This window comes from Phodopus roborovskii, unplaced genomic scaffold (assembly GCF_943737965.1).
Source record: "Phodopus roborovskii unplaced genomic scaffold, PHOROB, whole genome shotgun sequence".
Lineage (NCBI taxonomy): Eukaryota > Metazoa > Chordata > Mammalia > Rodentia > Cricetidae > Phodopus > Phodopus roborovskii.
The window spans coordinates 2735412-2749739 of NW_026126418.1; the positions used below are offsets into that span (position 1 = coordinate 2735412).

The 14328-nt window shown below is 36.0% G+C and overlaps 1 protein-coding gene across 2 annotated transcripts in view; it reads right to left on the reverse strand.

The window, feature by feature from the left end:
- Immp1l (inner mitochondrial membrane peptidase subunit 1) overlaps positions 1-14328 on the reverse strand; it is a 49765-nt gene that overhangs the window by 16171 nt on the left and 19266 nt on the right. For both annotated transcript variants that reach the window (XM_051184035.1, XM_051184036.1), the window contains 3 exons: positions 12364-12497; positions 10382-10470; positions 6674-6800 (listed from right to left, as the gene is read on the reverse strand). In XM_051184035.1, coding sequence (XP_051039992.1) covers positions 6674-6800; positions 10382-10470; positions 12364-12468 — 321 coding nt within the window. In that variant the 5' untranslated portion in view covers positions 12469-12497. The remainder of the gene's footprint in view (positions 1-6673; positions 6801-10381; positions 10471-12363; positions 12498-14328) is intronic.

A 14328-nucleotide genomic window follows, 5' to 3' on the forward strand; every position in this document is an offset into this window, starting at 1 on the left:
ACTTTTAAAGAAGTGTAAGACTGAAGACTGTTACAGACTATAGGACTTTTGAAGTTGGACTGAAGCCATTTTTGTTTACATTATGAAATGCCTACAAGCCTTTGGAGCCAGGGAGTGAAATGTGGTGGTATAAAGGAAAATGGCACCCAAAGGGAGTGGCACTTTTGGGAGGTGTGGCCTTATTGAAAGAAGTGTCACTGTGGAGGTGGGCTTTGAGGTCTCATATATTCTCAAGTCATAACCTGTGAGATAGACTACTTCCTGTTGCCTACATATCAAGATACAAAACTCTAACCCTTCTCCAGCATTGCTGCCATGTCCCATCATGATGATAATGAACTAAAAACTCTGAAACTGTATGCCACCCATTAGATGTTTTCCTTTACAAGAGTTGTCATGGTCACGGTGTCTCTTTACAACAATAGAAACCCTAAGACAGGAGAATCCAGAATTTTGGGACAAACTTTGCCTACAAAACAAGTTCAATATCAGCTGGGGCTATATAAGCCCCTGTCTTTGGAGGGGTGAGGGGACCGTTAATGTTTGGTTTTTGAGAAAGAGTCTCATGTATTCCAAGCTCATCTTGAACTGCCTATATGGCCAAGGATGACCTTCAACTTCCTGCTTCTACTTCTGAAGTGCAAAATTTATATGTATCAGCCATCATGCTTAGTGAGACCCTGTCTTTCAAAAGACAAAAACAAAAAACAAACAAAAAACAAACAAACAAACAAAACTGTAGTGGGATATTCACTTTGTCTCCTTCTGTGGCACTGAGCACGCCCATTGGGGGTGGAGCCAGGAGAGGAAGTGACCTGTGGAACTAGGTCTGAGGAGGAGCAGGAGAAGCTCTCTTGCTTGCAGCACAGGGACAGGAGCACTTTCGGAGGCATCCTTGGGACCAGGAACCTGCTGGTGTTCATCTGTCTATGTTGTGAGTTATTTCTCCATGAATAAACATCTATTCAGCCTATTTGTTTCTCCTGATACTTATTCAACATCAATAAAAAAAAAAAAAACCCAAAAAATCAATAAAAATAAATCAAGTATTCTGATAGTAGCTAACATGTCATATTATGGCTGCATACTGGAGAATCAGCAACAATCAAGAATTCTCTGGCATTAAAAATTGTATCTAGAGTAGGCCTCAGCCAACTTCTGCTAAGAGTCAGAGAATGAATAGCTGAGGTCTTCTACAATATTGTCTCTGTCAACCATTCTATTCTATTATTTTGGTAAAGGTGAACACAGACAATATTTAAATGAATGAGCGTCACTATGTTCCAATAAAGCTTTAATTATAAGAAAGGCAGCAGGGGATGGAATAGAATAGTAGGCTTTGTAGGCATTGCAAAGGCCAATCAAGAAAAGGAACCTGAGCAGAAGGATGACAGCTACTCTTAAAAAGCATCAGCAGCTAAAAGGATTGATTCACTTACTGTCTGGGGAATATTCTATGGAGGTATAGAAAAGCAAGAACATGTGGAAACAACTTTAAAGAAGGCAGTTCAGAAATCATTGCAACTGCAACAGCAGCAAAGGTCAGCTTGTTTTGCATGGGCATTATAATAATGACAGTGTCAAGAAACAATATGATTATTCTTAGAAGTTATACCCATAACTTTCTAATGGATTTTACAGTAGGGTAAAAGAGCAAGACTCAAAGACGAGCCCACATTTTATGACTTGCCGAAAAATATGATGTTTAATACAGCTGAAATGAAGAGGGAGGCACCTATTGGACCAGAAAATAAGGATTTTAGTTTTGGAAATACTAAGTTTGAGATGATCACTACCTATTTATGCAGAGATATTAAGTAAACAAGATTCTTTAGTTCAGAAAAGAGGTTGTATTTGATAAAATCTTAAAGCAAAGGCAAGAAGAACAGGAATTTCTGGCCAGTCTCTGCTTTGAGACGCTATACTGGAGATCCTTTCTCAAAAATATAGACCCTAGCTAGAAAGTTCAGCAATCCTTCCAAACTCTAAATAAATAAAATGGATCCAGATAATTTAACAAAGGATTTGCTTATATTAATTTTTGCCAAATTTACAAACAATAGTACTTCTTTTGTATGCTAACAGTATATTCTAGGCTTCAGTGACAATTTGGTGTTTTGCTATTTGAATCACCTACATAATAGAATGAGTAGTTTTCCTGCCGATTAAAAACATACTTCATATTGATCACCTTTAATGTACAGTTTAATTGACATCTTAAGAATGACTGTCCTAAAAGAATCCATAGGTAAAATGAAGAAAGCTACTCCATAAAATACAGCAATAGTGTACTGCCAAGATAGCCCAAAAGGTAACAATACTTTGGAGGGGTAGACTTCACAAACAGTCTGGGGTATTTAGAGTATTCTAAAACATGTATGAATTTTTGTTACCAATCATCTGATCAATGAAACACACTTGATAAAGTGGTTCTGTAATTACCGTGCAGTTTGTGGAACATTAAAAAACTGAGCCTAGGAAGCCTGGCAAAGAGAAAATCCTGGAAAACACTGGCTTCTCAGGCTGGAAAAGTAGCCTACTGATAGAGTCCTGACTGCTCTTAAAAAGACCTAGCTTGGTACCCAGCACCCACAGCAAGCAACTCACAAGCACTTGTAACTCTATGTCCAGGGGACCCAACTCTCACTTCTGGTCTCCTCTAGGACCCTTACAACAAACAATCACATACAAATCCATAAGTAGAAATAAAAATAAATTTGAAAAACAAACACACACATACCAAAAAAAAAAAAAAAAAAAAAAAAAAAACCCTAGCATCCCTGGAAGAACTAGTAATGTTCCTGATCATAATAATTCCTTTTCTTTTTTAAAACAGCAAAGACAAAAAAGAAGAATATAATGATATGGGAGTTGAAATAGTTGATGAGCAGAGCCTATTCTGAGATATATAATGACTTGGAAGGGAGTATGTATATTGAAACAAACTCTTGGTGTTTGAAACACAACTCCTTTCAGAAATAGGTGATCTACGTAACCTTCCCATTGTGTAGTTTTCCTGCCAGATAAATACTGCTACTAACTATTTAACTGCCATAGTTTTTCTATTTGATGTATATTCTACTACCTACTTGAGTTGTAACTGTAGTGACTAAATAAGTTTGTCCTTCTAAAGAATTTCAGCAATACTAAGTAAGCACAGAAAATATGTTACCAACATTATTTCTGTTGTGTACCTTGTACACCAAAATACCAAGGCCAATAGAACACTCCTTGGGAAAAAAAAAAAAATGCCCTCTAACTTGTTCATTCATTGGACATATAAAATTTGATAAACATTTTCCTTAAACAGAAATTAAAAGTTCACACTTTATAATTCTTTGGTTGTCTCCTCTGATTACTCAGAACAGGGACTTTGATCTAAACCTTTTAGCCCTGAGATTCATATTCTAGTGCCTTTAACAAAGAAACCAGCATACATAAATTGAGGTATTTATGAACATAATAAGGATGCCTTTTTTTTTGTTCTGTCTCTTGACAAAACTCTTTCTGATATGAAGTAGATTCTTTTGCTAAAACAATTTAGATATCACTAGAATATGATATGAGAATAGTCATGGTATGAGAATAGTCATGTGAGGATAAAAGCATATGACATATTGACAATTTTGAAGAATAAAAGGATACAATGTTCATAAAGAAAGCCACAGCAGAAAAACGAATTACCTGACACCAGGCTATCATCTTCACATCATCCCTATCAGCTAACAATTACTCTGTGTCTAGGTCTATAGCAATATATGTCAAAAATCCTTTACATGGCTGAGCCAGACTCCACTCTCAATGGTAAATAGTGAATTAATAGACTATTGGGCAAACTCTCTCAATAGAGTAATCAAGCTATCATGGTTCAAAATGAAGAAACAATGATGAAGATGAACTTCAATTATTAGCTTACATTAGGGATGAATAGAGGTAAAGGTGGCTTGAACAGACATGACAATTGTATAATTTGATAGCAACACACAAAACTGAAAGTAGAAAATTAAGCTCTAGTTATCAAAGCAGAATATATGCTGAGTAAAGAAAGGATCATTACATCTTTTCTCATAAGCTGTGTGAAAACAGTCATGTAACTGGGGAAAGAACCAACACTGTACATCTGCTTGTTATTCTTCAATTCTACCCCTTCTGCACTTTACTTCATGGGGAGAGAAGTTCATTATATGCAATTTTTATTATAGATGTTTAGAGAGTTAAAAGATTGTGCTAAGACTTCATATGAATTTGCTACATTTTGTTAATAAATAAAAGGAAGAACTTTCTAAAGCAAGAATCCATGCCTGTAATCCCAGCTTCCTAGAAGGCTAAGTCAACAGGATTGCAAACCAGAAGACATCCTTGGCAGCCTAGTTGCCCAGGAAACAAAGGACATCATGCTGCTTTTAGGCATCTGCCTCCTCAACCTCTCTTTTCTAAGAGAGTTCCTCAGTTGTTCTTGGTCTCATGACCCTGATCTCCTGTAACACCACTTTTGACTACTGTAAGGCAAGGTCCTGCTATGTAGTTTCAGGGTCACACTGAACCCAGACTAGAGATCCTCCTGTTCAGCCTTTCCAGTGCTGGAATCACCTATATGTGCCACCACATCTGCAATGACATTTTTGAGATGCACTAGTCAACTATATCCTAGAATTATCTCTATTCACATTTTGATGTTTTCTCTTAATAGAGTTAGGTTGTTTTGTTACTATTGTTTGGTAAGAGTGTCATAAAAGTCGGGTGCCCTTCTTTGTGTTTCAATCAACATTATATTGACCTTGACCACTGGTGATAGTGGTGTCTGGCAGGTTTCCTTCAGAAGGATTTGTGACATATATTGCTACATATTACTATTTCGTATGTAATAGCATCTCCAAATAGATACTTTAATACTATGTAAATATACAGTTTTTCTTAAAATTAAGGTGATTCTATAGGATTTCAGAAAGAACTAAAATATGTGAAATATTTTTGTTTTGTTTTTGTTTTTGATATATTTAAACTCTACTTGATGAAATGTTTTTTTCTAAATTTAAAATACAAAGAGAAAGATTTTTTTTTTTCTCCCCACAACATTGCTGACTGGCCAAGCATGGTGTGCCTACTGGCATACTCATGGCAAGTCAAGTGCTTTCTAACTGGATCTGAGATCTGTCCTGGAGGATAGAATTCACTTCAGGTGCTGTCAACCTGGGCAAAAGCCCTTGCCTTAGAAGGCCATGGGCCATACGGGAAAGTACAGCTGTTATGTTGCTACATTGACATGATATGCCTATTATAATTGTCTCTAAATAAAAATTTGTTTGTTTGACCTCAAAATAATTATGCCTATCCCCTGTGTTGGTTAGCTTTATGTCAACTTAACACAAGATGGAGGACTCTCATTTGAGAGATAATGTCTGCCTAAGACCCTGTAGGCAAGTCTACTAGGTATTTTCTTGACTAATGTGAGAAGGCCCAGTTCACTGTGGGTGGTGCCGATCTGAAACAGGTAGTCTTATGAAAGCAGGGTGAGCAAGCCATGAGGAGCAAGCCAATGACTAGCGTTCCTTCATGTTTCTTCACTCTGTTTCAGTTCCTGCCCTGAGTTCCCTCAGTGATGGGAGTATTACCTGGGAATTGTAAGCTGAGATAAAACCTTCCTTCCCAAGTTGCCTTTGGCCATGGTGTTTTATCACAATAGAAATACTAAGACGTCCCCATATGTTAGTACTGGCAGCTCTGATCAGAGATGCTTTTTTTCTTAGTGATACTGGAGATATTGGAGAGAGTCACAGTATCATTAAATGTTCAACCACAAATGAGATATCTACATCATCCCTTCCAAGAGCCAGAAAACAACATAGAGAAGAGGGCCGCAAGAATACAAGAGTCAGTGTATGGAGTAGAGTGCTATAGAACACTGTTTTCTGATATCAAATGACTATTCACTCTTGAACTCACAAAAGCTATGATTACCTGATAAGAGCTGCCTAAAATTGGGTTCACAGATACCCTGTCATGAAGTGGGGAAGACTTTTTTGTAAGGCCCAATCCTGATTCATGGAGTGGTGGTGGGAGGAGACATTTTCTCTAGTGGTAGTCACTGATAGAGTAAATAATTTCTTACCTATCTGTGCTCTTTTAGCAACCCTAATGAAATTCATTAGGTCACCACTACCAACAACAAAACCAAACCAAAACAACGAAAACAAACAGGAAAATAGATGGCGAACTCAATGGCAAGAAAAGGTAGACTAGCTGAAATGGCAAGAGTAATGGGGGATGAATATGATCAAAATGTATCACAGATATATACAAAGAGACCACAATGAAACTCATTGTAAAATATACAATTAATATATGTTCATACAACCATTTAAAATATTTATTATTTTTAGCTAATGTGTATATGTGTGGGTATGTGAGTATGTGCACATGAATGCCTGTGTCTGGAGGACAGCGGTGGTGGATCCTCCTGGAACTGGAGTTATTGGTGGTTATGAGTCACCTGATTTGGGTGCTGGGACCCAAACTTGGGCCCTCTGGAACCAACAGTATGTGTCCTTAACTACTGAAACATCACTTCAGCCCAATACAAACATTTTGTAAGATTGTTTTGTTTTGTGAGTGTATTCAGTTAATATTAATCAACCATAATATCAAAGAATGACATAAATGAAATATTACTTACATAATTATGCCTTTTAAAGATATCCGATGGACTGGTGGTGAGGATTTTGTCTCCTTCCAAACCAATTACTCTTTTACAAATATTTGATTTTGGGTCACTTGGGCTTTTTGCAATTACAATGTCACCTCTGAAGAGCAGAAAAAAGGAAAATAAGTATTAATATTATTACTAAGCATACATAGGACTGCTTTAATAATTTTATAAGGCATCTTAGAGAAATACACACCCTTTATCCTATCAAACACTGACCCTGCCACATATTAATCATATTTGGAAACCATTATAACTGGATTTAGGGTCAGGGCCTAATTGGAGTCATAAAAATTCTATATATATAGCTACTGATAATTTCTAAAAATCTCATGAGACTTATACCTACTGTGTGTTATTTCTGTATTCAAGTAATGCATAAAAAGCTATTAGTAGTTGACTCTAGAGTACTAAAAATGAAGAAACCATCTATTTCTCAAAAGTTCAAAAATTAAAGAATAACACTGTATAACTTATGTAATTCATTTAAGTCATAATATACAGTAAAGACCATCATTTAAGGGAAAATTAGATACAACCAAATAAAACACTAAAAGGTAAGCAAACATATACTATAAGATAGAATATGATGTCAAATATATAAAAGTAATATTCTCCATGGTAAGAGAAAAATAAATGAATACATAAAGGTTTTATTCCTGGCATGGTGGTACATGCCTGTAATCCCAAAAATCAAGAAGGGAAGAATTGTAATTCAGAGCTAGTATAAACTACAAAGCACATTCAAAGCCAATCACAGCTACATACTGAAACTCTTTCAAAACACCCACACCTGCACACTTATCACAACTGATACCCCAACCAAACAGAATGTAATATTTTTTCTGCCTAAAACAAGGAATATATGAAATATGTTAACATTTTTCAATATTTAACATATTTACTAAATGTATGTGATTCCAGATATAATTTATATACTTTGATTTATAATGAAAGATACAAATTTCAAAATAACATACAAATCTATAATAAAAAGGGAAGCTTAAAATTCAAAAACCAAATCATAGAAAAGCACGGCTATTATCCCAGCATTTGGGAGGCTGAAGCAAGTTCAAGGCTATATAGTAAGGTGAAGGCTAATTTGGGCTACATTACAAGACTTTGCCCCAATAAACTAAAATAGAAAAAAGAATAAAGAAGCATGATCACTGCTATACTATAAGTACTCAACAACTTCTAAGCATTTTGGTAACCCTCACCCCAAGGTAAGAGGGTTGTGGATATTGCTCAATGACAGAGTGGCTTGCCAGGCATACAGGAGGTCCCATGTTTGTTCCCAGCAATAAGAAAAAGGCAAAAGGTGAGGCTAATTAGTTACCATTAATAAAATTAGGTCTAGGGGAAGTTAAGACAAAATTTTCCCTGACAGCTAAAATGAAGGAGGATAGGCAGATTTTATGTAAAAGAATGAAAGACACCATTATATCAGAATCTTACAGGCAACACAGAAATTAGTATTGACAACAACCACACCATGAGGCCTTTCTTTATAAAGCTGAATGGTATCAAGCCATTCAGTTCTATAATTGGGCCAGGAAAGCACTGTTTTCTTTTGAAATGTCTGGAACTATTTATGTGAAAAACTCTGCAAAGATTGCTAAGCTATGACAACCTATCTAGTTAGTGTGTCTTGAAAGAAATAATTTTTCAAGGGTGCTTTTGAAGCTTACATTATTTGATACAACAATCAATATAACCCTTAAAACAAAGTCTGCAACTAACCAGATACTCTGAACTCTTGCCTCCTTTAAAAGGACTTTTAAACCCCACTAAATAAACAGAACCAGAACATTAACATAGTTGGTGTGATGCTTTGTGAATCCCAGAACTTGGGAGATTGAGGCAGAAGGATGACTACAAGCATGAAATCACTCTGGACTAGATAGTAAGCTTCAGGCTAGCATATGTTGCTCTATCTGAAAATTCCAAAAACAAGTTATTGAAATTAAAATATAGTTGCAACACCCTTTCTGCTACTAGATGGTGAGCTGTTCAAATGCAAATACCTCACACATTGTATCAATGCTATAATGTAAAACATACCTTATAAAGTAGATGCCCATTAGCTATTTGTTGCAAGAATTAGTAATAGGAGATTGATTGTCTCAAGTAAGAGTAATCCCTAAAGGTAAAGGACAAGAGACCTGTGTACATTGGATACCACGGTCAGACTTTTATTCTTACATAAAAACAGAAGTTTGGTCTCTCCTTTTAATAAGCAGCCATTAATAAGGATCAGAAATTCATCCCACTGAAATCTCAGTCCTAAACTGTAGCAAACAGAATGAGGGCAGTAATATTTTCAAAGTAGCAGTATCAACTGCCTACCTTGGTTCTTGCTTCATATGAATGCCAGATTCCAAGGTATATTACACACTGGTGAGACTCCTGAATGAACAGCACAAAATGAAATCTTCAAAGAACTTTAATTTCCTGAATATACTTATTTATATTACTCACCTGATTGCTAAGAGTATTTTAAATAAAGCAACACTAAGCTATTTATTTTAAAATCTACTCAGCCAGTCCAGCACACTGTTAAGGACATTTAAGAGTTACCACGTCACTGGCATTCAGCAGCAGCTTGCCTTCAAGCTAGTGAAGGTAATTCACTAGGCTATTTTTTGTAAAAGTCAAAAGACAAATGGAGATAACTAAGCCTGTTATGTAAATTTTAATATACAATCCCAAATCTACAAGCATGTTTCTTGAGATTATTACAAGTAAAAGATCTAAACAAGTTCCTTGGGACCTTAGTGGGCCATACGGCTTGACTAAGAGAATTTTGTAAGCAGAATCAAGGGTGGGGTGACATTGCAGTTAAAGGAAAAAACAGCCCCATACTCTTCTTGATTTTCCATAATGGGAACTGGGATACAACAAAGGAACAAGGAGAGCCTAACCCTCCCTAGTACACCAAATACCACTAGAGGGAATCATTTGTGGGTTCCAGAGATAAAAGCTGGCACGGACCTTTTCTAATTCTATAACAAATTTTAAAGAAGTTAAATTTAGAAAATATACTAAATTACTAATATTTGACATCCATTCAAAAGGAGCTCAAACTCATAGTGACCCTTGAGATAAACAGTAGCACACGGTTTTAAGCCACTATTTGGAATAGGGTTTTGGAAAATTTAGTACACAGTATTTGCCAAGTAGTTACTCAACTTAATAATTCATTTATCAATCTGGAGAACCATATCAGATCAAATTCTTCAATCTCAGGCACACACAAAGCCATAACTACAAATCACTGAATAGTAATCATGACTCCATACAAAGAATAAACAAGATAGTCATCAATGGGAGTACAAACTAACTGTAACTCTGATGTGGGGAGCAATACAGTCCATGAGACCCCTGCTCCTGATTTAAAACACTTCAGGAACCTATAAAGAGAACAAGACTTTCGCATATATTTTAAGAAGGACTGACTGCTAACTGTGCTGCTCTGGATGATAAGGGAAGAGACACAGTAACCACAGACACTGTACATGCTGACTACTAAAACGTTCTCAAAGACACAGAAAATACTCGATTCAAGATTTTTGTCTACTTATTATATATAAAAGAATTTTAAACACAAAGTTAGAAATTACAGAAAATACATTTTATATATCTTTCACTACAGTTATATTCATGATAGAAATTTACCTTTGGATACCATGAAAATGTCGGCTAAGATTTTCTGCAAAGACAATATCTGAATTTTGAATTGTGGGTTCCATTGATGGTCCAGAACACTGAAAAGAAATGTAACCTTCTGAGTTCAATCTCTTTAAATTTAACAGAAATCATTTGGGAAGACTCAAAAGAAAGAAAAATGGGTAAATGATCTTCCTGGAAATAGACCATAATATAATTGTTTGATGTTACTTTATAATAAACATAAAGTAACATGTCTTTGCTTCTAATTTTGGCCATCCTATAGAACACTAAACTCCACTGGATCATGTCTCAGTTTCACAGCTATGTAAGTTTCCATTACCAAGAAGAGTACTTAGCATAATGTTAATGCTTGATACATATTTGTTGCATGCATGATGAACTTGGTTTTCTCAAACATCACTTAGTACCCATTGTGGCAATTTTTAAAGCAACATTACACCGTTCATTCTCTAAAATCCATTTTCCTTGTCCAAGAAGATAAGTACCCATAAGACTTTATGGGACCAGAGCTTATATTCTCTACTGAAAACCACCACAACAATGAAATGTACTCTAAAGATATTCATGTCTGTATGCCAGAAGAGAACAATTTTGATATATGCCTAATTCTGGAATACTGACTGACACTTGACATAAACAGCACATTCTCCATCTACTCCATCATTTATGTGCAAATACAACATTTACTCAAAATTTTCTACTTAGGCAAAATAATAAACATTTAAATAAAATAATAAATAAAAATGAAGTTTAGGTTTGCTACTTCTACAAGTACCAATGTCATTGACAACACTTAATGAGAAGAGTGTTAACTAAATAAATTTATATCCTTCACTTCAGCTCAAACAAGGGTTACTATAACTACCAATTTTTCAGGGTAAAACTAATATAAAAATAACAACAGCCCCCCAAAAAACCTATTGGCTGTCCAGTCAGCCAAATATCATTTCATTTACATAACAAAGATTTGAAAATTCTGAGTTTTCAGAATTGTGAGCATTGCTTAGAGTAAGAGATAGTATTAACATTTTGTTACTAATCTTAGCAGAATAATCATTTGCTTTAATGACAAACTGAAAGTTATGAGTAGATTTTAGAATCAGACAAATTTGTTTTGAAATTCTACCACTCCTTACTTAGTACTGTGGGAGCTGGAATGAGTTAGTTTTCTGAGCTTGGGAGTTTCTTCTTGAGTAGAATGAATTCCTCAAACAAATGCAACAGACAATGTAATGTAGTAAATTTACAGCATCAACCATATTCTAGAAAGCACAAATAGCACTCAAATTATCAGGCTATCAAGAGGACTGTTTGTACCCTGCCAAATACAAAACATAAAAGTAAAGATTCAATGCTGCTTACATTTTATTCTGGTGCCAATGAAAACATACTCTTTTTGCTTGTCTGTTCTGTTTTTATTATTTACATCGTGTGTGTGTGTGTGTGTGTGTGTGTGTATACATGTGCACATGCATGAACACATGTATATATGTTTGTACTTGCTACAGAGTACTCATGGAGGTCAGAGGACAACTTGTGAGAATTCTCTTTCCACCTTGTGTGTTCTGGGTATCAGATTTGGTGGCAAGCACATTACAAACTGAGTCATTTCTGTCTCTGATTGTTTTTGAGATAAAGTCTGTTTTGTTTTGTAGCTGTGTGGGGGTTGGGTGGGGGATATTTATGACAAAGTTTCATTATGCATCCCAGGGTGGACTTGAACTAAGTATGGAGCCCAGCCCACCCTTGAACTCACAGTCCAGTCCACTGCCTTGGCTTCCAGATTACAGGTATGTGTCATTACACCCAGTTATCAATATACCCTCTAATATCCCAATATTTAGAAAGAGTTTATATTTTGATTTCCATAAACTTGTTTCAAGGAAAAGTTCTTTAAAAAAATACATGTTTCATTCTATTAAAATTATCTATATTTTAAAATGAAATTCCTGAATGTAGAAACTTACCATTACAACACCGCCAACGTATTCAAAAGCACAATGAGCTATACACCCATACTGAATGGTATAGCCAGCAAGTCGAAAGGCCTTTCCCAGAATACCACGAAGCATAGTTCAATGTTGATTCTGTCACCACTGGCCTGACTGTGAATTTAAAGTTTCATGATCAGCATTTCTTAAAACAATTCAGAAAGAGCTCTAGTATAAAATGTCTCCCTACACACAGAACACATGAACACAAGCCAGGTTATCTTCATCTGTCACCGATCATTTGGGTGACTGAGTTCATGACTTAGATAACCAGCATCTCAAAAATCACCTTATAAGCCTATTACTAAGGGGAAGCTCCTTAGATAAGAATGAGCACACCAAAACAGCTAGCCCAATCCCTAAAATCTTTTTAAAAATGTAACCTTAGAAACCACCAAAATCATACAGAGCCATTAATAACACATAATTTAATCTCTCTTATGGGAAAGAGCATGCGCGCATGTGCGCGCGCGCACACACACACACACACACACACACACACACACACACACACACACACACAGGATACCATTATCCTTCTATTACATGTCTCTCTTATTTAATGACTGAGCTTAAGTCAATGCTTAAAATCTTAAAATCCACCTTTGCTTTTTTTCCCATGGATCCTGTAATTCTTTTCTTTATCACATAAACTCCAGCTTCATCTGAGAGGATATTTCAGAAAAGAATTCCAGCTGCAACAGACAGCAGTATAGTGCAGTGTTTCCTGTTTTGGCTGGCAGCTACTGACTACTAATTTAATAAACACACAAGATACACACACACACACACACACACGTATATAGACATATATATGCACACACACATATATAATTTTTTGTATGCCAATGCTGACAGATGCATGCCATGGCAGACATGTGGAAGTCAGAGGACAACTTGATGGAGTCAATTCTCTCCTTCTACCATGGGTTGAGGGTACTGAACTCAGGGTATCCAGTTTGTGTAGTTAGATAAGCCCTTTTAGGTGCTGAACCATGCCAGGTATCTAGTCCTTTCTTTTGAAAAATTTTTGACAACTGTTTAAGGAACTTGTCCTTCCCAGATTCAATCCCTTGTCCAGCATAATCCCCAGCAGCCTAGGATTACAGGTATGTGCTACCAAGTCTGGTTAATATTAAATTTATTTTCTCTTTCTTCTTTTTATTGGGGAGGGGTGCTGAAACAGCCTTACTCTAAAGATCACAGAGGTCTTAAACTCAAGATGATCCTTCTGCCTCTGCCTCCCAAGTGCTGAGATTACCGATATATACCACCAAACTCAGTCAAACATCAAATTTCTTAATATTATGGTAGCTAGAAGGTTGTTTAAAGGAGGTAAGCACTGATTATTCAGGACAAATATCACATTTGCAATATCTTTTCATGTAGTTCACTTTTATAACTGATCATATATAAGCAGACAAATAGATATAAATTATTTCCTATAAATCTAAACATATGTGTATGGCTAGCTTGATGTCAACTTGACAGAAGTTAGAGTCATCAGAGGAGGGAACCTGAATTGAGGAAATGCCTTCATAAAATTAGGCTGTAGGCAAGTCTGTAAGGCATTTTCTTAATCTGTGATTGATGAGGAAGATGCAGCCCATAGTGGGAGGTGCCATGCCTGAGCTGGTGGTCCTGGGTTCTATTAGAAAGCAGGCTGAATGAGCAATGAAGAGCAAACCAGTAAGCAGCACTGTTCCATGGCCTCTGCATCAGTTCCTGCCTCCAGGGTCCTGACTTGTTTGAGTTCCTGTCCTAACTTCCTTTGATAATGAACTGTGATGTGGGAGTGTAAGGGAAATAAACCCTTTCTTCCCCAACTTGTTTTTTGTTACAGTGTTTTATTACAGCTGTAGTAACTATAACTAAGACAGTATGTATATACAGGGGATTAGGAAAAGTTACTAAGGAAAATATTTATTATTAAATTCAGGT